Source organism: Natrix helvetica (assembly GCF_964273705.1).
Source record: "Natrix helvetica genome assembly, chromosome: 6".
NCBI classification, from domain to species: Eukaryota; Metazoa; Chordata; class Lepidosauria; order Squamata; family Natricidae; genus Natrix; species Natrix helvetica.
The window spans coordinates 63,580,152-63,606,190 of NC_138553.1; the positions used below are offsets into that span (position 1 = coordinate 63,580,152).

The window sequence follows — 26,039 nt, forward strand, 5'->3', positions numbered from 1 at the left end:
TCTGGAGCTCTGCAGCCTGTACAGTGCAAGTGAGTTGATTACCTGTCCAAGCAGCAGATGGTGGCAGAAGCGTGGGGTGAGGTAAAAAATCTGGATGCGCTGCGTGAGCTGCAGGATAGCTGAGAGTTGGTGGGCCAGAGTGGGTGGGTGGTTGTGGGAGCTTCTTCATGCAATGGCATTCTAGCAGATGGAGGCAGAGCGCGGAGAGTTAAGCGCACAATTCAGATGTGCTGCGAGGGCTGCAGGCAAGCTGAGAGATGATGGGATAGAGTGGCCGGGTGGCCGTGGGAGACTCATCTTCACGTCTCTCGGCCCACGCAATGCCTCTGTCTTCATCAGCTGGTGGTGCTACCATGTGAAGACAAGCTTCTAGGAGGGCTGCCTGCTTGCTCCAGCCCTCCATCTCTCAGCTTTCCTACAACTTGTGTGGCACATCCGGATTATGTGCTACCCTTTGACTCTGCCTCTGCCTGCTGTTTGGACTGCTAATCAACTCACCTGCACTGTGCAGGCTGCTTCTGCTGGATGCTGTCAGCCCCTGCACCCTCACCGTCTGCAGTGATGGCCACACCCCTCCACCACATTATGATGACCTTAACTTGGCCTTATTTTTTGCATAGGGCTTATATTAGGAGGGTAGGTCTTATTTTCAGGAAAACATAGTACATGGCAAAGAGCTTTACATTAAACTGGTTGAAACTATAGTAGCAGGGATATAACAATGCTTAATCTTGATTGGTCTCATCATGTGAACCATGGCTTACCAAATATAGCTACATAGACAGCATAGCAAGGTAAAGCCAATGCATTTAAAAGGTACCCGCCTAACATAATTTTTATATGCTTGAATTTACATGCAGTATATTGTAAATTCGTAGTATCTGAAAAATAGAGGCAAAAATCCAGAAGTCATTACAGAACTAAGTAGGGCTACCATGCCTTTGGGTTCCACAAATATCCTTGTCATGATCTAGTGGTTATCAAACTTTTTGCAGCTCAGATACAATAACCCCAATATTAGTCATGTTTTAATGAGCCACAACCATACACATTGCCACATTATCAAAGGCATGCCAGACGATTGAGAAAGGTAGGACAGTTCTACCAGAACTTAAATTAGATGAAGTTTAAGAAGAGGCTTTAATGTAATTTAATTTAATTTAATTTAATAAAGCTCCCCAAAATATGTCTTCTCCCTTTTAGCCCAAACGGGGTCCCCTTGAACCTTCTAAAATTTAAGCAGATTTTACAAAATACCATTCTCTTCTGTAATTTGAGCATTGATTTTGCTGCACGTATTTCATTGTTAAATCAATCATCCTATCTGGTCAATTGTTAGATCCATATTTTCAATAATGAATGGTATGAGATCATCTGTGAAGAAGAAAAGTCGATCCCTGACAATGATCAAATTATATCATCCCCTCTTTACTTAAGCCCAAACATTATGTTATTTACAGCATTAAAAAAACATAGACAGGTATGATCTTTTCCATGATGATAAACCTAAATGATATTTGGGGGGGGGGGGGGGGAATGATTACTTCAAGATAAACCATTGTTTGCAAAATATCAGTTAAAGACATCTCTCTGAACTTTCGGTGAAATATTATTGGGTGAGGTTCACATAAAATATAAGTCTAGATACTTGGGCCTATATGTGCAATATTGTATGTATTTCTGTAAGACTTCTAAGAAGTCTTTTCTTGCCTTTGCAAGAAAAAGTGACATTTGATCATTTGTGCAAGTATTAATTTCATTTAGCCAGCCCAGCATGGCTTGTCTCTTCTCTTCTGAAATGAAGCCCTATCTGTTAATTAGAACATGCATTCACTGAAACCTTTTGAGCCTCTCCCAAGCCATCACTCTTGAACTCCATAGACAATGTGAAGCCGCTCATTCCAATTCCCCCTTGACAATACACCCAATAAAGGTGAAAGAGGATATGTCACCATATGAAGTTCCTAAGTGTTAACAGATCGTGAAAATTGGCAACAACTGTTTTGCTGAGTAGAGTCATCTGCAAGCCAAGGGTGGATAATATCCCAGTGATGAGCGTTTGAGCTGTGGTCACATTTGCCTTTCATGTCACTTGGGCCTCTTGAGCAAAATTCAGGAGAGATGAAAGCTAATGCAGCTGCCTTTGTTAATCAGTACTGCCCAGCCCTTCAGACAGAGGGGCAAGGCTGATATTCCCTGAGATACACAATGCATTTTGATTAACAGTGAAAACTAGTAATGTTACTCTCTAAGCCTGTCTGGTCCATCAGTCCTAGAAATGTAATTTAGATGATTATCTTATGTGCCCATTAAAGCTTGTAACCTGTTCCTTGGCTGTTTGAAGTTCGCTTGCTTAAACTTGCTAATAGGAACAATAGCGAGATTAGGTCAGGGTCATGAAATAAGAGAAGAGAGAAAAATGGGGAGGAGGCAGGGAGGGAGATATGACAGTAGAATAATAGAAAACTTCCTACTAGCAAATCATTGGAATGATGAAAGGAAAAGATTTTACTATTTAAAAGCTGGTAATCAAAAGCACCAAGTGCACTGAATGTAAAAACCGTTCTATGTAGCATCACTTCAAGATTGTTTTCCATGTGTGTAGAGCTTTCTCTAAATCTGGACTGCAAATGGGGAAGAAGTAACCCAATCCTCTCCCTCAAATTCCTTTGTTTGGAAAAATGCAGAAAGTCATGACAAGCATGTCCTTCCCCGGTGCTAAATAATATGAATAATATTAGAACAGCATTATAAACCACATTCAGTATGAGAGAAAAATGGAATGAAGTATTCTGAACTCAGTCAAATGATTTATTTGGGCTTTTCTTACCAATAATAATAAGAAAAACAAATCCTAAATGTGTTCCTTTGCAATTCAACTGAAATAAACAGGGATTGAATGAAGTATCTTCAGGAGTGGAATATTTATTTCCATTGGGCTGACAAGTCTACTGAAGATTTTTCATTCAGTTCAGAGAGTATTTGAAATGAACCTGAATAACTATAAGAAGGTGACTTAAGCTCACAATGCTGCAGAACAGCAGGAAACGCTTTAAGTTGAAATGGAAATAAAATGGTGGTAGTACTGGCGTGCCAGTTGGATCAAAAAACAATAATGCTTTCATTTATTACTTAAAATATCATGAACTTTGTAACACAGAAATTGTATTCAACAAGGATGGTAAGGAACTATCATAAGATTGAGAGACTGGCTTCACAAATTGTACTAATAACTGGTTTTCTAACCGGGGCTTCTTGTGTAAAGTTGTTTCACACATAAACCTGAGTGTACTTTTCAAATCAAAATGATTCAGTTCATAAGAATGTAATAATCAAGGCCAAACAAATCAGATTATGATGATCAAAATACTCAAACCAACGTCTACAGTATGTGTATGTGGGAGCCTTCTCCTAGTGCTGCCATATTTATTAAACTATGACTAGGAATGCAAACAGCCATTGATAAACCTAGGTTAAAATCTGAGAGGGTTAAAATCCAATTAGATTTGTCTAAATAACTGCCAACTAACATTAAGATGACTGAAATTCACTCCTGTTTTATTTTGTGCGGGTATTGGTGAAGTTGAATGCTTTGAAATCAAAATCTAAACCAGGGGTGTCAAACTCACAACCTGCGGGCCAGATGCGTCAAGGGCTGCCACTTCCACCCCCGGTTTAGCGAAGGGGGGGAGTTGTGATGTGTCACGTGATGAAAACGTGGCACCATGAGTTTGACACCCCTGATCTAAACTCACCAACATCATAGTTATAAGGCAGAGAAGAACTGAAAATATTTTGGCGGTCCCTCTGTTTTGTCATTTGGGGACAATTATTATCATAGTAAAATTTGTTTTACAATAACTATACATTTTCTACTAATTCTTTGTGGGGTTGGGGGAGGTGGGATATAGGTTAGATAAATCAACTATTGCACAACAAATATTGCAACATGGAAGTAAATAAATTACACTTCTTTTAATAGTTGCCCCTACAAGTTATTTTTCCTTTGCCAATATATTTATCACTCATTTGCATGCTTTTAAGCTATATTATCCCATCCTTTCAAGGTCTGTTGAGAGTCTCCTTGCCAAGGGAGTCACTTGCAGGGTACTTGCAATTGGATCTTCTCGTTGGTGGTCCCTTTTTATGGACAGCTGGTCCTCCCTGCTGCATGTTTACAGGACTGTAAAATTTGGCTGATAAATAAGATTTGGGGGGATGTTAATTTTTGAACTGCTATTAATGGAGAGCATCTTTATTACAGTACCGATGTCCCCTCTTTTTTCTGTACCAGAAGTGGGGGATTGCAATGTACTGGGGTGGGGAAGAGGTGCAAGCTACGGGATCCAGGTAACCATTAAATCTCCCAATTTTTCTGAGTAGCATTTCAGCTGTTGGATACTCTATTTTGTAATTACAGTAACTTACTATAAAATACCTAAGCCTGATATCTCCCAGATTCTGATTGGAAATGAAGGGGGCTGACAGAGAAAGCTAGTCTCTGTCCTATAGTCCAAATTCATCCAATTTTTCTCTTTCCTATTATATCCCTGTGCCATAATTTCAGTGTTTAAAATATATATGCAGTGAAACACATACATATTTGTGCCTATATCAAAAGTTCAATAATGATGCCTGTATAACTTATAGTTTCTTCATTGCATCAACAGAATAGGTATTTGAGATAATTGCAACCTCCTGCTTTGCACACAGTAGAAGCCACCAAAGTCGGAATGTTACCTGCAAACAGCATTCCACCATTATGATTCACCATTTCTTAAATATGTTGTTTTACACAAGGATTTAAAAGAATTTCACTCTAAATCCTACACTACCCAAATTAATGTTTAGATAAATACTAGCCAGACCAAAACCTTACTATTGCTATCCTTGGGTGTGGTATATGTGTGTATGGAATGAATGTTGCATGATCACATGATCTATTTTAAAGAGTCTAGCATTACAATAAGCATGCTTGACTTTTTTTCTTTAAAGAAATAACAAGAAGATAAAAAGATCCTTTGGGCATCTTATACATTTTAAATCCACCTGCTGTCGATTTCTGGGTATAATTTGGCAGATTTCACCATATATCTTGCATTTTTATAAACTACCAACATTTATCGCATTGGACCGATGGCAATAGAAAAATCAAGCTTAAAGCGAATTGGATCAAACTAGGGCACATTTCCCCCTAGAATGCATCCCTTTAGAGACTCAGCTGGATAATATCTCAGAATATTGCTAACCTCTCCACTATCAGCCTCTTTCTTCGTGATATTTCTGATACCATGATTCATTGCAGAGCTGCTCTAATAGTATTTAAATCCAAAAGCCATGACTGGATCTTTTCCCTATGTCAGGGGTGTCCAAACTTGGGAACTTTAAGACTTGTGGACTTCAACTCCCAGAATTCCCCAGCCAGCCAATTCTGGGAGTTGAAGTCCACAAGTCTTAAAGTTCCCAAGTTTGGACAGCCCTGCCCTATGCAGGGGGAAATAAGGTTGGAAAGATAGAATTTTATCAGTCTGGTGCAAAAGCTCTGCCAAGCATAATATTAAACGGGAGGCGACAAAGGTGTATTCGTGCCAAAATGGTTATGAATGTAAGCCATGTGCTGCAGTGGTCTGCAAACATATGATTAGACAATTTTTTTCATCATTCAGTAACTTTGAGATTGACAGATTTGTGATGGTTTACGGTCTTTGAAAGAAAGATTATTTATTCCAAAGAACAGGATAAACACGTACAGCATGAATGGGGTGGCTAAATGAAATAGTTATGTGAAAGTAGTAGTATTAGGCACAATCATCTGGGAACTTAACCACGCAAGCTTGCAGACATGTTCTCAAGGAATGTCTTATCATTTGCTTCAATAGGAATAAAAGTGAGAGAACATTCTCCTGTTTTGTCTCCTCTGGCTCTTATTTTAGTCTTAGTTGTTATCAATATGCTACTTAACTTTGTTGTGGGTTTCTTATTTTTACCTATATCTGCTGCATGTGAAAACTAGTGCATTGTCAAATTTTAGCATCTATCAAAAAAAAAAAAATTCCCTGTGAATGAAGCTTTTGTTTTTCTAACTCAGCTTGATTGAGAATTAATTTTAACGATGATTTTGAGCTTTATTGTTGCAGAAGGCAGACTGAATTCTGTTGATGTTGCTGCTTTGTGTTATATCTGTCCATTGCTTTATAGTTTCGTTCCCTGCTGTATTTTCCCAACCACTCTAAAAAAAACCCAATGCTAAAAGCAGGTTTAATTAATTTGCATGAGACCAGGAAGGTAAGGTAGTATAAAGAGAAAACTGTTAAATGAAAAAAAAAATGACCATGAAGAAAACACATTAATAAATATCCCTGGCCATTTTGTAACTAAATATATGCATTAATTTTCCATTTCACCTATGAAGTTTCATGGCAATTCTGCTTTTACGCATACATAAAGATACAAAATAGAGAATGAAATCTTGCTCATCAAATTGAAAATGTATTAATGAAAACTTCAGGATTTTTGTCCCAACTGCATCCTTTTCAAGTTGTTCTTGGAAATTAAATATTTGGGGGGGGGGGGAGGATTAGCCACATTGTTTTGGAAAATGTTAGCAGAAATTTAGACCTGAAAGCAAAAGGGTGCTTTGGGGGATTTATTGACACAGATGTGGTACTTATCTTTCCTTTTTAGCATATAAGATTGCTGTCAAAGACTATTAAAACAACCCCTGATCTGAATCATTTGTTCCTACAAGAGTAGGAGAGTTCATATTTGTTTCTCCTTTGAACAATTGTAAATTGTGTTCTGCTGATTAAGTTTCATTTCTGGCTCTCCTATGTCCGTGATGGCGAACCTATGGCACGCTTGCCACAGGTGGCACGCAGAACCATCTCCGCAGGCATGCGAGCCGTCACCCAGGTCAGTTCCACTGCGCATGCACGAGTGCCTCCCGCCGGCCAGCTGATTTTCGGGTCTCTACTGGGAGACGCACGCCCACACGTGGGGATGGGGGGGGGGCTCGTGTGCATGCGTGTTGGAAAGCATTTATATTCTGGTTGTTAGCACTCAGAAGGTCATTTGGCAATCCTGAAAAGATTCCACACCCGCTCACACTCTGATTGAGGTGACCCTGAGGATACAGGTAAACCACCAAGCAGTCACAATGACTCTCACAGAGCTAATGACTAACCTTCAAAGCGCTAACAATCAGATTACTGCTAAGGAATATAAATCAATCAATTCCCCACCCGGTTCCCCCAAACTACTCAAAATGTCTGCTACTGGTTCTCCAGAACTGGTCAGAACCTGCTGAATACCTCCTCTGGGCAGCACAGCAATAGCCAACAGCACTGAAACACCCATGATTTTCCTTTATTTCATTCCCTCGGTAGTCATGGATCCTGTTATTTGTACACATTTTGTAAATCCATTTGGCTCAATATGGCTGCCCTATGATGTACCATTTTACCCACGTAAGAAGCCTAACAATGAGAGTTCTAGCGGTATATAAACTGCAACTATTTATTGCTAATGCTATGACATATAATGCTATGTTTTTCATTTTTGTACCCTTGTAACTTGAAAAGTACTTTCTAGGTGTGTGTTTTCTCTTGGACAATGTATGTATTTCTAACATAATTATCACACCGTTTTGTTTATTTTTATTATTTTAAAAGAAAAAAATTGAAAAATAGAGAATAACTCATGACACAACCAAACAGCAAAGAAAGATCCTTTCCATTCAAAACAGACTCTGTGGCAGGGAAGGATGTGATGGAATGATAGGTAAATCCTAAGGAATGGGATGTAAAAAAGTTTGCAATTGTCAGCTGTTCTATTAGCCCTGATGTCTGGCAATACAGAATTCCCTGGATGTGTTGTGTAAGGAACTCCAATAAGTCTCTGGATCAAGTTGCACCTTTGGCTAAACATCAGAGAGTACTAGGATTTAAGTGACTGTGAAGTGAACAGTTACAGCCATTAATGTGAGCACAGCAATCAATGCAAAGCATGGGAGAAGAGATTAAAAGGATCAGAAAGACATGCAGAATAATGGACAGGACTTCAGGAATTACTTTTTTAGATTGTTCAGCTGATCTGAGAACTTACATGCCTTTATTTCTTTGCTTTTATTTGAAAAACTCCATATTTTAGCAGTCAGAACTCTTGCAACAACAACAAAAGTATTAAGAAAGTACAATGGTTGCTGTCTGTAGGCTATACATTGTCTATCGGCTGAGGCCAATCCAGTGGTGGGATTCAATTTTTTTTTACTTCCAGTTCTGTGGGCTTGGCTTGTTGGATATGGCTTGGCTTGGTGGGTGTGGCTTGGCAGGCATGGCAGGGGAAGGATACTGTAAAATCTCCATTCCCTCTCACTCCAGGGGAATGTTACTGCAAAATCCCCATTTTCTCACGATCAGCTGGGACTCAGGAGGCAGAGAATAGATGGGGGTGGGGCGAGTCAGAGGTGGTATTTACCGGTTCTCCAAACTACTCAAAGTTTCCGCTACTGGTACTCCAGAACTGGTCAGAACCTGCTGAATACAATCTCTGGCCCAATCCATAACACCTCAGCAGTGCCACAGGCTGATAGCTTCCATGCCACACCACATTGAAGCAATAATTGCTGCAAAAGGGGCCCAAACCAAGTACTGAGTACATATGCATGCTTATACTTTTCAGAGGTCCGATATTGTTCAATGTATAATCCTTGTTTTATTGATTGCATATAATATTCTAATTTTCTGAGATGATGGATTGGGGGTTTTCATGAGCTGTAAGCCCTAATCATCACAATTATGACAAATCACGGCTTGAACTATCTTGCTTTGAATGTAATGAGTCTTATCTCATACATTAGTTTCACCTTTTAAGTTGCATTACTGAAATAAATGAACTTTTGCACGATATTCTAATTTTTCAAGTTTCACCTGTATCTGAGACTGCATTTGTGTTCTCTCCAAACTTTCAACTACCATGTTTAATTCAAAATAAAACGTTAAGATGCTTGCATGTCCAAAGCAATTTTTCAAGATTTATATGATGAGTAATTGAAATTACAGTACATGTTTTATCATTTGCAATATAGTAGTTGTAGACTTTTTTGTTTTAGAGTAGAATTTTTAGTCATACCATTAAATTATATCCCTTTTTATCCTAACAGACTGGAATAATTGGACTAGAATTTCCATTATTTCCAGTCAACTTAGTGATTAACTAGGAATTTGGGGAGTGTTTCTGACATATCTGTAAGGGTGTGTAATTACGCAAATCAATCTGATTATGAGTAGTCAAGCATATGCACTATAAAATTGGGAGTATCTTAATCAGAGGAAACTCATTAAAAAAAACCCAGCAAAAGATATAAACTGACACATTCTAATCAGCATACCTTTCAATTCTCTAAATCAATTTTTAAAAGATCATTTATTTTATTTTCTTAATCTAGGGGCAGAGAAGTTAAGTTTTGGTTTCAACTCTGACTGAATTTTGCAGGGGAGTGTCTGTGTGACATGGGAAATGTTTTAGAAGGGACCTTTCCTATTTTTCTGGAAGGAGGGGAATGTTTTTTTTTCTCTGTCTTGCAAGATTCTCTTATTATATGAGCTTATGATAAAGACAGGTTGTTCTTCTTGTCAGGACTGTCTCACAGCTCTAACATTTCCACCTATTCAAAAAGAAGCCAAACAAAAGTAGAACTGAAAGCGCTTCTCACATGCGTTTGTTATCATTCCTCTGGAATGACCTTCCCCCTGACATTAGAACGACTACGGACCTCCGCTCCTTCCGCCGGAAACTCAAAACTCACCTGTTTCACCTAGCCGGCCTGGCCTAATTCCAGCTTTCCCACCTCAGTTTGCATTTTTAAATTTTAAGGCTTGGTTTTAAGGTTTAAGTTTTTAATTTTTATAAATTTGTACAGGGGATATTTAATTCAATTTTAGTTATGTATATTGTCGAGTTTATGGTTTTTAAATTGTACCTGTACACCGCCCCGAGTCCCTTCGGGGAGAGGGGGCGGTCTAGAAGTTTAATTAATTAATTAATTAATTAATTAATTAATTAATCATTTGGTTCCTTTGATCAGAGGTTTGTGTTGTGTTTTGTTGTTGTTGTTGTTGTTGGAAATATTGGAAGAAATTGACTTTTGACTATGGGGCTGGGATGCAGACAAATATCATTTGGGAAAACTCCCTGAGCAATCTTGTACAGGAAGAAAGGATTAAGTATCTTCCTGCCAATTATGGTTGCATTTGCTTTTCATTTGTTCTCTTGCATTAATGGCTTGCTTCTAGTGGAGCTAAGCCATATGTTCAGAATTTGTATTTCTTTGCAATGAGATACTTATTTCACTTTTACGAGCTCATTCTCACTAATTTTATTAGTATACTTTTCATAGTGCATTCAATCATCACAGCTTTGTTATTTATGATAAAAAGATATAAACTGACTAAACAAGAGTGTTGAAATGACTTCATGACACATGCAGATCTCCTCCGAAACACAATTAGTTGCAGATGGTAAATGTATTCTTTCCTAATTGAATGAAATAGTCACAACTGTCACAACAGTCACAACTGCGCAGTGCAAAGAATAATACTTTTTAAATATCATATGCTTGGAAACTTCAGATGATGGCCTCTGTTAAGGCATGCAATGGCAGGCTTTATGGCAGGGGTGTCCAAACTTGGGAACTTTAAGACTTGTGGACTTCAACTTCCAGAATTCCCCAGCCAGAATTCTGGGAGTTGAAGTCCACAAATCTTAAAGTTCCCAAGTTTGGACACCCCTGCTTTATGGTCAACCACTGCTCAGTGCCTATACATAAATAATGTTGGTTTCTTTACCAACTCATCTATTGGATTACATTGGCACACCACCTTCTTCTCAGGAACTACAGCAAGTAATAAATATTGTGTGACTAAATTATCATTGCCTGTGATATTTACACTCCTGTTTTTGTTTGCCTACCATCTTTAACCAAATACCGTAGGTGTTGGAGCTTTTATATTGATTGAGTGATTTAAACAAAAAAAAAAAAGCTGGAAGTTTTTTTTTCTATTTCAGAGAAGGTTCCTTCCAAGTCTCCCACAAAAATGCTGGACATTCAGCCTCATTATCTTCTACTTGCAAAACATGTATTCTGCTTCTGAATGAGGGCATGAAATATTTGGCAATCTGGAGACAGAACATTCTGAGGAATGGATAAACATATGTCTTCTTTCTCCCTGCTCTTAACTGTTCTTTTCAATTATGTTATTGCCCATTATACTTCACATGTGATAGAACATATTCTGTATATTGATCAGTTGTATTTTGACATTTTAATTCAGGATTGTGGCTCAGTCATTCATCCTGAGGAATCCTGTGGTTTGCAGCCTCTCTCTGCTGAATACCTGTCAATCATTTCACAGCCACAGTTGAAGACATGTGAAATGGGGGATGTAAAAGGCATGTTTTTAATATATTTTTGCATATTCAAAAATATTCTCAGCTTCTTACAAGAATGTTGCTTTCTTGCTTCCTGCCACTTGAAAATTAAGAAAAAGCTCAAGATTTAGTCAAAAAAACCCAATAGACCCAAACTAATTTGTTAAATCATCTTCTGCTTTAAATTATGAATAATTAATAATGGTTAAAATAATGCATTTGCCTTCGAAAAAGGAATTTTAGCTCAGTGGCAGAGCACAAACTATGCATTTTGGAAATAATGGCATCTGTCTATTTGCAGCCCCAGTTAAAAAAAGAAAAGTCGCAAAACTGTAGATAACTTTCAATTAAAACTCCAAAATGCTGTATGTCAGTTCATGGAGACAGAGTTGATATTGTCACTTGGCTAAGTGATGCATTGTGATGCAGGCTAAGTGAGTTCTAGACAAGGACTGGAGAAATTTAGATCTGAAAGTATAGTTACATCTATACACTTTCCCAAGGACTGTCATTGTATCCAATGATTTTTGAGTCCATTTTGGAGGTCTTTGGAGGAAAGGAAAGATGTAAATTTAAATAAGTACCATTTCTATGTCAAACAAAGATTTGTTTTGTTGCCCTGAGTCTCCTCCATTTGGGTTCATTTTTATTGCCTTTTAATATTGGGTCAAGAGAAAGTAAAAGTATTTTGATTTCTGGGCATAAATGTCTGCCCAATTTATTTTTGGTCAACAAATTCTATGGTTATCATCTACTTTCCAGGACAGTGGATTGTTCCTTGCCTTAGTTGCTCTGATAATAGAACCTGTGATTGGAGGCAGATAACATGGCAGCCAAGAAATTGTCAGTACCCTGTTCTAAATAAACCAGAACTCCAGAAGTGTGTAGAAAGAAAAAAGGTAAGCCACAAGGTTGGTAGAAGAAAATCTGTACAAAAAAACCCCCCAATTTATCTCTTCATTTAAGCTTTTAGAAAGCTGAATACTGTATTATTAATATATTAATAATTCTTCCATTGTAATTTTTATTGTAGTCCAAACAATACCCTAAGTTTGTTTCAATTAATGAAATGCTATATGTTAGTGTTAGACATTAATTTGTTTTTCATGAATTCTGTTATTTTCTGCTGGCGTGTAATGCATGGCTTTGCTCCTGCTGACCAAACTTACCAAACTTCCTTCATGTTCTTGTGCAGGCCTCAGGTGTTTCTTACCTTGAAGATTCTATGACTGCTTGGAAAAGCAGTGTCTCCTTAATAAGCATGGTTTGACTGTCTAACATCTGGCTGACATGTGTCGCACAGGTACAGCTGTCTGCTAATACAAGTATTCAGAAGTAAATGTTACATTGCAGCTATTGCAGTGCATTACACAGTTAAGAATAAACACTTAAAAATAACCCCAATATAAGCTGCATGGCTAATGAATATCTAAAACGTTCAACTATATATATGTTGCATGAACTTCTTTAACACACGTGCATTTTATTTTTTTGGACTATATAGCTAGCTCCCAGATTCCCAGAATTTAGGAATTAAAGTCTAAAACATCTGTTGGGCATCATGGCACTTAATTTGCCTTATATTAGTGTTTCTCTACCTCAGCAACTCTAAGATATATAGAGTTCAACTTTCTGAATTGCCCGCATAGTATTCTGGAAGTTGAAGTCCACACATTTTAAAGTTGCTGAGATTGGGAAATGCTGTTTTATATAAGGGCACCAAGAAAAATGTTCTGCAATAGATGAACCATAAAGTAATTGGCACCAATAAAGTAAAAAGAAAGGTTGAGTTATCTTTCCTGCTGATGTACTCAAACAGAATCATCTTCAAGATTGACAAGCAAATATCTATCATTCCTTTTCTATTCCTGACTTATTTAGCAGGCAATTCTTCAATTCCAAGTGTGGCCATTCATGTTTTCTCTAGCTTTGGAAATTCAGTTATACTATCCGAAACTTGAACTATCTATCTAACCTTATTCCTGCCATAATTCACCTTGCAAAATAATTGTTCTAGAAAAGTCTACTCTATTTTTAAACAAGTTCTATTCTGTTTTTTTTTAAAGTCTTTATTTATGGCAGGTTTGCCTTTTGATTCTTATTTAGCTTTCTTTAAAAAAGATACTTTAATTCTTTTATTAAACAAAATAAATGTATAAATAAGGCAATAAACACAGAAACAAACAGAAAAAAAGGACAAAAACATCCCATGTAGGGGGAAAAAAGTCAGCTCAATTTTTAAACATATCATTACGTTTTGACCACACAGAATAATACTGTTTAGTTTTTCCATCACATTGAGAGCCATAAACAGAAAGCAAACAAGTATAAACAATCTACAATGATAATACTAGAGTTGTGCTGTCTTTCCAACTTTGAAGAGTAATATTTTTTTGCTCCTTGCCATACTGAATAAATATATACTTTTTCATACAGTGGTATATTTATATATAATTGAGGAATTTATTCATATCTACAAACATAGATGGTATTTTGCCGGTTCACACCGATTCGGGCAAACTGGTAGTGGCGGCGGCACAAGGCTCCGCCCACCTACCTAGACGTCATCATGGACCTTCTGCGCATTTTCCCGCTACCACACCGGTAGTGAAGAAAAAAGGATACCATTACTGTCTACAAAGCATAGTAAATCTAGAATAATGTAGGACTGAAATTGAAGAAAATATTTTTGTGATATATTTATGAGCATGAAACCCAAAAAGGGGAAATTGTGGAATAACTCATAAGCCACAAGTTAATTTCCCTTACTCATGTCACAGTTGTGACTGAATAATGGTGACAGCCTTTTCTTCAGTTAGTCTTATTTTATGATCATGAAAAGCATCAAATATTTCAATCTTGAATTTTTTTATTTGTTAATATGAATATTTTAACCCTTAATTATAAGTCTTGCAACAATGAAAATCTGTCTTAGCAATAGTCTTTATAAGGTTTATAAAAACATACTATAGATTTAGAATCATCTCCCCAAAAATTGCAGTACTAATAAATTTGAGAGAGAAATTTGATATATTAATGGAATATATTGCTTTTTAAAATAATTTAAGCAACCCAATTTTTCTTTTCAATAATCTAAGTTGTATGTATAAACATAGATGTATCTTTAATTTATAACCAGTAATTGCCCCAGAGAATAAATGGGAATAAGGTCTAAAATTATATTTTTGTTCCAACATTTTGCAGATGCGCCTTGCTGCATTTAATGCAGAGAATACAATATTTCTATCACTAAAAATGGAACTAAGAGTCTATTGTGATATTAAAATAATCCACAAGATGAATTGTTGGTGTGGGGAGGAATAATGAAGCACAACGTTATGATACAATCTCTGCATTTTTTGTATTTTCAACTGTGACATCCCATATAAATATACAGTATAGAGGCAGAGCTTGTGTCACAAATACATTTTTGGTCATTTGGTTAAATCTTCAGCTTCTGCAGATGTCAAAAGTCAGACATTTTACACTTGTGTCAACTTTTTAAAAAACTTCTCTTCCATAGGGAAATGGAAGCAATGACATTCTTAAACTTCTCAGAAATTTTCCCACAGAACTGCCCCATCTATTAAACTATCCAAAGAAATGCCCTATCACTGAAGTAAATAATCTCTAAAAATATAATAGAACAAATGAATTCATTGATTCCTTTCTCAATCTGGTACTTTTCAGATGTGTTGAACCAATACTCCCATTATATCCACAGCATAACCATTAGGGTAGATTTGTAGTCTGATACATGCAGAGAATATCAGGTTGAAGTAGGTTCTTCCTTCTGGAGCAGCAGATACCCTGACAAGGTGGCCAAGAAAGTTGGAATATAATGTTGACAGAAACAGGTGATGCTCAAATCCTATGCTTCCCTATGAAGCTTATGATGTGGTCCTGGAGACACAGCTGACCAAGAAATGCAAGTTCTGTAAGGGTCAACAATGGTAGGGCATCCTCAGCTTTATGTTTCACTAATGACCATGGCTTGTCATTGGCTTTATTCTGATCTCCCTTTTCATTTCAGCACTCAAGTTATTTCCATCAGTGCTAACTTAGGACCACAGGGTGGGGTGGAGAAGTACACACAGATTGTCCGAGACAAGAAAAATGGGTTATAAATCCCTAAGCATTCTGTAACAGAGTCTTGGGAGATTAATGTGTTAGTAAAGCTAATAGGACATATACAAAGAATGTAGGAAATGTATGTTTGAAAAGGATTTATTCATTTTATATATAATACAATATATTTTTAAAATTATTTTAAGTTTTACAAGTACAGAAAAAGGATATGAAGTGTATATTACATGATAATACAGTATACATGATCTTATACTGTAGCATTTGAAAAATGAAACAAGTTTAAAAGGACATTAAAAAAATGAAAGCCAAACAAAAAAGTGGTTTGTTTTCTTCATTTAATAAAACTTTTTATCAATTTCTTGTTAATTAATTTAACATGGAGTTTTGCTGCTATGTAGTATTTTGATTGCCCAAAGGAACTTTTTAGAAAAAGAAATTGAAAAGGTAAAAAGAATACTCACGAGGTACCGGTATATGTTAAAGGTGATAGAGTACATATTTATTCAGTTTCACTCTTTAAAAAGCCCTTTATAGATTAATAGTGTAATCAAATGAACTCAGCAATTTATATAACTAAGAAATGAATGTTATTCTAATTATATCCTTTATTTTCATTTACAGTACTTTCACATAGTCTGACAGAATGTGTGTGTTTTTCCTGGTTTGGTCCTTGTATTTTTTTAAAAAAAACCACTTTCCGTTTATACACACTAGATGACACATATAAGTAATACCATTATTCTGCTTAATTTTGAAATTGGCCGAATTCAAGAAAGCTATCTTAGATGTCAATGAGGGCTCTGTGTTAAGAGTTTTCATTGGAATCTTCAATATTTCACATGTGCAATGTGCTACTTCTCAGACTGAGTTTTTTTATCTGTAAATTGAGATCTAAAATATTGGCTCACAGAAATGATTTTAAAGCAGCCTCAGATTTTTAAAGTGCTGGGCAAAATAGTTGATATTATTTCACCCTTTGCCACATATCCTTCTAGAAATAGCATTGGAGCCTCTCTTTTTTTCTTTTTAAAACCCCATTTCACTCCTATTTCAGGTCAATATCTTTATGCATTTGGGTCATTCTAAAAGAGATTCAAAGAATCAAAGAGGAGTTGGTGGTAGCCTACATCCAGCTATTAGGGTATAATTTAAAATTTAGCATGTAGAGTTATCTTATTCTCAGTCACTGACTTCTTCTGAAGAATTATTCATATCCACCCAGGCTTGATGCTGAAAAGTAAAAGAAAGCTGAGGGAGCTTAAAACTGCTTGATATCTGACTGGAAGAGATTTGTGTTTGAAGTCATAGAATCCAAATATGTATATCCATCCATAACAGATGCAGTGACTGTAGAATTCACGTCACATTTTCCTAAGTATAGAACATCTCTGTAAAAATTGATACTAATAAATACGTATCTGAAAAACAACCTTTCATATTAAAAATACACGTAGTCCTTTGCTTAGCAACCATTTGGACGAATTGGGACCAGCCACACAATTGCTAATGGTGCAACTGCTAAGTAGAAAATCACATGACCACAATGGGCTTACAACCTCACTTCCCCTTCAGTTGTTTAGTGCCACAGTCCTTAAGTGAAACATCACGGGACCATGACTTACGATTTTACTTCCATGTTATCTATTAATTCTGCTTGTTGCAAGACAGTTGTGAAGTACACAAATGGCAATCATGTGACTGCAAGATTCTGCAACAGTCATAAATGCTCATCAGTTGTGAAGTACCTGAATGATTATTGCATGACTACCGGTTGCTGTGACAATCATACATGCAAGGATTGGTCTCAAAACTATTTTTTACATTGTCAGAATTTCAAATGGTTGCTAAATGAGGCAGTCAGTAAGTGCGGACTACATGTGCATTTATGACCCTCCATCATACAAGTTGCTGTAATTTATTTATTGCTTAGTCCACCGGGAAGATTTAAACCAAAACTGCAGACTTAAGCTCTGAGGTCCACTGATCTATCGACTTTTGTTATTAAATGGTTTTTGGTTTTTACCTTTAAAGGTTCTTTTTATTGGTGATTCCACTAACAGAGGGATGATGTATTACCTGATAGAGAGAGTGAATGAGACCCTTCAAGAATGGCAAAAGGCACATGGCATGAAGTTTTATCACAATGTGAACAATGGGAGCACTTTCATTAGTTATTCATACTATCCCCAATTCTGGATCAGTGTCAGTCAAAGACCTACATTTGAAGAAGCTCTAGAGCAGCTGCTATTCAGGTATGATAGAACAGTTGGCAAGTTTAGTTTCTTTTTCCTGGCATTCAGGTGCTTGATTTGAGTGTTCAGTTCCTGCCTTTGGGAGATATTTACAGTACCTCAAGGTAGAAATGTCCTTCTTTTTAACTGTGTCTTTCCTTCCTTGCCTTGCCCCCCCCCCCCCCCCCACACACACACACATGTTGACAGGATGCAACAAAGGCTGACACTTAACAGACTGGGTCGTTTTTCCATCCAGGACTAGCCCTTCTGTTGGGCAAAATGTGACAAGAAGTGGCCAGTTTGGTGGACCAGGGATGAGGCCCTGGAAAAATTTCCTGACAGTGAGAACAATTAATCAGTGGAAGGACTTGCCTCCAGAAGTTGTAAATGCTCCAACACTGGAAATTTTAAAGAAGAGATTGGACAACCATTTGTCTGAAGTGGTGTAGGATTTTCTACCTAAGCAGGGGGTTGGACTAGAAGACCTCCAAGGTCCCTTCCAACTCTGTTATTCTAAGCACATTCTAAGATTCTCCACTGCTTTTGCCACTTCATCAGAGGGAAAATTCTAGCAGTTACAATTTTGGAGAAACTATTACAATAGAAAGGGAATAATAGGTCTCCGTTGATCTCATATTTAACTGTACAGAGCAGTTGTGGAGAACTGGAAGCCCTCCAGGTATTCATATACTAAGATACCTAACAGACCTAGACTACAATCCCTGGAAAGGGAAACTGAGAACTCTAGTACAGCAACAGGTTTCCCAACTCTGTTGTAAAGGACACTTTCTTTTCTCCTTTACATTTCAAAGCTGTTCATTAAAAGTATTTTCTGTTCCTGGGAATGTTAGCATGCAATAAAAGAGAAACTGGTTCAGAGGTCGGAATGCAAAGTCCTAAAATACCAGTGGAATGTTAAATATCTTTGAACATCTTTGCTAGAGTGACTTCCTTGCATCAGGCATGCACTGCCTTTGTATAAATAATAATTTATACAATGAAAAGTAAGAACAAGTAATGAATGTTTACATTTAAAATACGTGGAACGATAGTCTGTAATGGAAAATGACATCAATATGTGTGGTTAAGAATGGTCTTGGCTGAAGTGTATTGCAATGTTGCTAAAATATAAATGCTTCCATCTGTTCAAATGGTAGGGCAAAGTTTGTGGTTATTGTTGTTATTATTATTACTATTATTTCAGATCACAGCCGTTAGAGAATACAGGCCAAACCATACTAGTTATTGGTGGAGTCCAATGGCTTAATTTCAGTCATTTGCATATTATTCAAAAAGTACTAAAGCGGTAAGTGTTAATATTATAGGTTTTTTTTCTTTGACATTATACTAATAAAAAAATAAGTATTCCTAGTGGCTATTTCCAGTATGATTTTTGGTATGTTTAGTGATTGGGTGTTTTTCTAGCCAATCATCTGCAATATTGCTGAATTGCAATTCCCTAGGACCCCAGCCAATATGGCTAATAATGACAGAAACTGGGAGTTACTTAACAATATCTAAAGAATGAATCTCCAACTTTTTGTGACCTGATGGGCACATTTGAGATTTTGAGCTATTCTTCCAAAATGGCTGATGTGCTTATTCACAAAACAGCTGCAAGCTGCTACATAGCCAATTGGAAACTACTAACTTCTAGAATGTTACTTGCTATACCATTCCCTACTATTCTTGACTGTTGTATTTTATTTTATTTTTTAATTGACATGCAAGTTTATAGACAACTGTTTACAGACCTCTTTAGGTCTGTATTCTTGGAAATAAAGATGATATTAAACATTTCTGCCTTGCTTTGGAGCAGTTACTTGTTTAAATTAAAAATCTAAAACAGTCGAGGCAAATGACTTGAAAAGTATCTGCAGGCATATTGGCAACTCCAGAGACCTTACTTAAAGGAGTCAGAGACTCGGAAGCATAGTTTCATCATTCCCATGACCTATATTTTAAATATGAAATGTAAAATCCAGGTTCACAATAATGTCTCCTTAAAGAGTGGGGAAAGAGTCAAGGCAAGGAAGATATCTTTTCTTGTATCTGAATCCAAAACCACTTACATAAATTTCACTTATTGGACCAGATAATTGGATAAAACTGAATGTCCATCAAAATGTTCATAAGGTTTTTTTAATAGCATGCACAAATGCAACTGTGCATCCAAACATACAGTGTCATACAGTTTGCTGAAAAAACAATAATCTTGATGGACCATATATCCACGTGGGCACACATTGGCCTTTCACAGTTCCTGATCACTAGAAATAGACAGGCAGAAGCCAGCAAATAGATCTCCTTCTTGAGACTGAGATCTTCTAACTTGATGGAGCTGCAGTCACAGATTAAGGCTCAGTGGTGCCCCTCCTTTGTACATACTCTACAAATCTTCATTGTTTTTTTCCTCAACTTTGTGGTGCCCCTTTTGGGCCTGGTGCCCTAAGCATGTGCTTAGTCTGCTTAATGATTAATACACCATGTGGAGCTGTTTTTGTGAACAGCTGTGGCAGAACTTTTTAAAGCCTGTGCTTGAGTAGTAGGTGTCATATGGAGAAAATTGGAGTGGTATATACCTGAAAGCTGAACTCACTTTCTATTTTTTAATGTTAGGTGGAGCAAAATCGGTAGAAATTGCATTTCCAATTGCAGTTCCCTAGTTAAGTTACATCTATGACCATTTCTGCTGCCATTGCTACAAAGCAGTTTTTAACATAGTGCTTGTCTGGGCTAAGACATCAAATCTTTTGTCATGTGGACTTATCAATTTTTTTTAGTTATGCAGGATGAAGTGCATTTCGTCTGATTCTGAGGACATAGGAAACATAAAATAGGTTCCATTACAATTTGAAGGCCAATTTACTTGTCCATTTCTTTCAGACCGCTGATCATTCACACCTTGTTTTTCTGAAGATTACTGAAGAGTATTCATTCCTCCCCAATTTTAATCTTGATATGATAAAATATAAAATAGATTGGCATCAAAACTCCATCCTTCAAAATAGCTTCTTACGAATATGATTTGATCAAAAATATCTTAAATTGATAACTGTAGAGACATCGGCCCACAAGGATGATGTCTCCGTAGTTATCAAGTTAAAATATTTTTGGTTAGATTATATTAGTAATCCATGAGAAGACCACTATTACTTTCTATTTTCACTTAATGTTCAAATTACTAATTAAAATATAAAGTTGAAAGTCAAAATTTTAAATGAAATGTCATTTTATTGAGCCTGAATATTGTATCAGTGACAATTTCTTAAAATACTGCGCCTCTGCAAATGCCAAAATAAAATGTATCTGTTTTTCTCATTTGCTCTCTAGAATGAATCTCTCAAATATAATGGTAGTGATAAAATCCCTAGGAATGGGTTTTCACCTGCCAGTAGATGGAGTACACACTTTGTCATCAGTAAGTTGAAATTTGTTCATAGCCTATTAAAATTAATTGTTCTTTAAACCATAATTTTCTTTTGTTCAGCATCCCGATCCTAAGAATTGCACTGATTCTGTAATGTACACAGATGCCAATGACAATAACAGCTGTTCAAGGTCAACAAAGAGGCACATGTTGGATTCCAAGAATGTTTTTTATCATTGTAGTATAGAATAACAGAATCTTCAAAGCCTGTCAGAGTTGCTGTCGAGTCTATTTTATACTAAGCAAACATCAAGGCAGAATTATTCTGAATGTCTTATATTTTGCACTTTCTCAGGACTGAGTGAACATTTTTTGTTCCTTAGCAATTCATTGCACCTTTTTTCCCTTCCCAAAGTTGGATCATAGAAAAGGTTCCTCTCGGCTGGTCCTAGATAGACCAGCAGGAAACACAACAAGATGAACTAATTCTACTTTACTGTGCGGCTATATTAATAGAATCAGGCATGTCTGAAGTATAACTCTCTCTTTTTACCACACATTCCTTTCAAAAAACAAAATAAAATATCTGCCCATTACTCAGTTGTGAGCTCCTCCCCCTTTTCATCTGATTGTTCCCTTTGCAACATCTCTTCTCCTTGTCTCACATTCCATTACACTCTCTCACAGAAAAAAACAACTTTGGGTCTCAGCTTCCCTCACTTGATTAAAATGGGGAACCACAAGCCATATTTATAGATGAAAAACAAACTTTGAATTGCACAGGTATATTATTAGGCACATGCTGGGAATACCCGACAAAATATAGACTACTGCATTTTATAGCGGTTGCAGTTTCCAGGTCTTCAAAGCAGTCACATGTAAAGTGCATTGTAGAAAATAGTTGAGTAGTATTAAGGACATAAGTCATTGCTAAATGATTCTCTTCCTCCAGAAAGAATTACAGGATTCTTATGACTAAGAAGACTCCCAAGTTATGGCCATCCTTCAACAAAATACTGCCTTCCCAAGAAACAATAGAAAGCCATGATGACCAAACAACAATTCCATCTTATTAAAGTTCAACTTTAGTCTATTTTGTCCCTTCTAGACTCCAATATCCTCAAAAACTAAAACATTTGAAAGCACTGGAAAACAAGTGACACGTGGTCCAACTGTGGAAAAACATAAATAGCCAACAGAATCATACTTTATGTTCGTTCACAATACCTTACTTCCCTCAGTGACTATGCCATCTGGCAATAAGCATGCACATTATTATAAAAAATTATGGTCTGAACTCCCCCCTCCCTCTCTCAAGCTCGTTCCATGAAAGATAAGCGAACTTCAGAGATGTGTCTTTGCTTTTTTAATGTAAATTGTGCCAACTGAAGAAATGAAATATCCTTCTAATTGAAGAATTCTGAACATAGTAATTTGTTCTGCATACTGAAAATGAACTGTTTTTTTTCAATACAAAGCTTTCTCAATATAATTTGAAAGAAATGTCAATTTATTGTTCTATAATTAAATTATTAGTCAGATACCATTCTGATTTACTGTCTGTCACCCATCCATTATTTGATCCTCATTTGCCTATAGTAAAGATAAAGATAAAAGTTTCCCTCGCACATATACAGTATGCTAGTCGTTCCCAACTGTAGGAGGCAGTGCTCATCTCTGTTTCAAAGCCGAAGAGCCAGCGCTGTCCGAAGAGGTCTCCGTGGTCATGTGGCCGGCATGACTAAATGCCAAAGGTGCACGGAACAGTGTTACCTTCCCACCAAAGGTGGTTCCTATTTTTTCTACTTGCATTTTTACAAGCTTTCAAACTGCTAGATTGGCAGAAGCTGGGACAAGTAACAGGAGCTCACTCCATTATGTGGCACTAGGGATTTGAACCGCCGAACTGCTGAACTTTCTGTTCGACAAGCTCAGCGTCTTAGCCACTCAGACATCATGTCCATTTGCCTATATTACCCTATAAAGAATTTTTTTTCATGCTAGGTAGGAAATTTTGAATAAAATAAAAATAATCCAATGTAAAATTAAATTTCAGTCCCATAATGAGTTTGAAGGAATGCATCACTAATTATATACAGTATTACAAAATCAGTTCACTAGTTTTGTGTCATCTCATTTATCAATACCTGTAAGATTAAGTGTACCTAAAACACATTTTATTTCTGAAATAATTTCTCCTTCCCTCTCTCTTTTTATTTCTTTTCCTCTCTTTCTCTGTTGTATTATGTTTATTCTAAAAAGCTCAGTTTGGGAGTTGTTTTATTGCAGGCACTCTTGTTTATACTCAACAAAAAAGTTGAGTTGTTTGTCTCAAATTTCCATTCAAACCATTAATTTGCTTACCATTCTTCTATTCAAACGGAAACTAGAAATAAACAAAAAAAAATATTGATGTGAGGTGTCTTGTTTTAAACTGCAGGTAGAAATACAGAATTTGTGGAAAGAAAATCTTGCTATTCTAAACACTGCAAAACACTACGGTTATGAGGTAGTTGATACGTTCATTATTACAATGGGACGGTACAAGGAATTTTTGCAAGGGAAATGTGGATGTCATTTTCATGAGGTAAGAATTGGGGGTTAGTGCTTCAGCCTGGGTATTTATACGCTTTAAATTTTGTCCTACATTAATGAAAACATTTGAAATATAGCTATGTTTTGGCAATCCATCATAAGCATTTTACAGTTATGTAAACCAATTATGGATAAATAAAATTGAACATGGTGCAGATGATTCTTAGTAAACATGCACAGTGGGGAAGCAGCTGGTAGTCTTTTATTCCTTCAGAATAACAGAATTGGAAGGGACCTTGGAGGTCTTCTAGACCAACCCTCTGTTCAAGCAGGAGATTCAATACCATTCCAGACAAATGGATGTCTAATTTCTTAAAAAACCTCCAGTGATAGGGAATTCACGACTTCTGAAGGCAAGATGTTCCACTGGTTAATTGTTCTCACTGTTAGGAAGTTTCTCCTTAATTCCAGGTTGCTTCTCTCCCTGATTAGTTTCCATTGATTGTTTTTTGTTTTGCCTTCTAGTGCTTTGGAATATCGGTTGAACTCCCCCTTTTTTGTGGCAGCCCCTCAATTATTGGAACATTGCTTTCAAATTAAGTTCAATCTTTATTACAGTCAAAGGACCAATATAGGAATGGAGGGGTCCAAGGAATTAAAAAGAATAAAAATGTAACAGAATAAAATTATATATACAAAGCTAAAAGATAAAAAACTAAAAATTAAAAATAATATTAAAAGAGTCTAAAAGGAAAGATAGGGTCAGTAAATGGACTAAGGGGAACATAGCAAATTAAATCTTTCATAATACAGAAGTCTATAACAGTGTTTCTCAACCTTGGTGACTTTAAGTCCTGTGGACTTCAACTCCCAGAATCCCCCAGCCAGTTGGCTGGGGAATTCTGGGAGTTGAAATCCACAGGACTTAAAGCCGCCAAGGTTGAGAAACACTGGTCTATAATGATGAATTAAGTGTTCATTAAAACTGGTTTGTTGCACAAAAGATGTCTAGTTTGATCTTTTTCTCTTCAAATTAGCAACAGTGGCCAAACAGTGTCCCACAGATTCTTTAGGTTTGGAGACTATAGGCTTAAAACAGGGTGAATTAATAGCAGATAGACCTCCTCCCTCTGGGAGATAATTGTGTAGCAATTTTCCAGGCCTTTTTTTATGCACTTGAGTTCCCTATCTCAGGACTTTTGCAACATTTTTCTTTTACTTTTGCCACATTTTATTTTACCAGAGACTATAAACAATAACATCTGGAGATAGTTTAGTAGTGTATCTTGTCAGTGACTGGTCATACTTCAGTTGATACTGCTGGAGATATTTTTAAAAAGGTGGGGGGTGTCCCTTGCAGACAACACTTGGGCATGGTCTGATGCAGAGGTGGGTTCCTACCGGTTCGGCTGAGTAGGGAGTAACTCGGCCAGCCATGCCTATGAACTGGCTCTATTGGCAGTACCATAGGTGTCGCCATCTTGTTTTTTGCTTCTGCACATTTGAAAAAGCAATTTTTTACTGCTGCGCATGCATGAGTAGCTGCATCAAGCATGTGCGCGCGCAAAGCACATGTGTGCACGGAAAGCACATGTGTGCACGCAAAGCACACGTGCGCTCGAAGTGTGTCCCTCAGCGAATTGGCAGTAGAAGAAGTCAGAACCTGGTCTGATGACATATTTTTCAATAACTTGGGATAAACTGTGGACTGTATGCACTATGCAGCTGCCTGCCCACCCCTCCAAGGAGGTAGGCTAGGAAATTCATCCCATCCTCTTTCTCCTAATTGTTACAAATAGGAATAGAGATTAAAGGCCAGAGTGATTTTGTATATAATGCTGCAAATTCTAGAGCTGGCTAAATAAACATAATGGCACACAAAAGTGGCTATGTTTATATGTGTAAAGGGAAAAAACTCCTAATGTCTTACATGATGCCGCTGTACCATATATTTCCAACCCATGCACAACAGTTCAGGATTCTAAATGCTAAGAAAATGTGTGATTTCTCAAGAACATTATTTAAGTGACTTTAAATAAATCAACTACACTCACCCAGAAAAACTGTATTTGGCCCATCCAAATTGTATCCACTTTCAAAACTAAAGAAGCCACGTTTATCCATAGAGTTAGTTCTGGAAAAGCATATATTTTTCCAAGCACAGTGATACTGCACTCTTGAGTATTCCACCATACAAGCATGGCAAGAAATATCATTATTTTGGCTAATATTGATTTCTATGCTAGTGTACCCATAGGTAATTTAAGACCCTAATCAAGCCTGCCCATCACAACCCTAGCCCAATTTTGCTACCTTTTTATGGTGGTCATTAAATGAACACCATAGTAATTAAATAAACAATTGATTTATTATGAAGCTGTTTT

The 26,039-nt window shown here is 36.8% G+C and overlaps 1 protein-coding gene across 1 annotated transcript in view; it reads left to right on the forward strand.

The window, feature by feature from the left end:
- CPED1 (cadherin like and PC-esterase domain containing 1) overlaps positions 1-26,039 on the forward strand; it is a 94,677-nt gene that overhangs the window by 64,189 nt on the left and 4,449 nt on the right. Inside the window, exons 18-23 of the mRNA XM_081958410.1 lie at positions 11,331-11,448; positions 12,190-12,326; positions 17,548-17,768; positions 18,955-19,056; positions 21,084-21,171; positions 23,561-23,707. Coding sequence (XP_081814536.1) covers positions 11,331-11,448; positions 12,190-12,326; positions 17,548-17,768; positions 18,955-19,056; positions 21,084-21,171; positions 23,561-23,707 — 813 coding nt within the window. The remainder of the gene's footprint in view (positions 1-11,330; positions 11,449-12,189; positions 12,327-17,547; positions 17,769-18,954; positions 19,057-21,083; positions 21,172-23,560; positions 23,708-26,039) is intronic.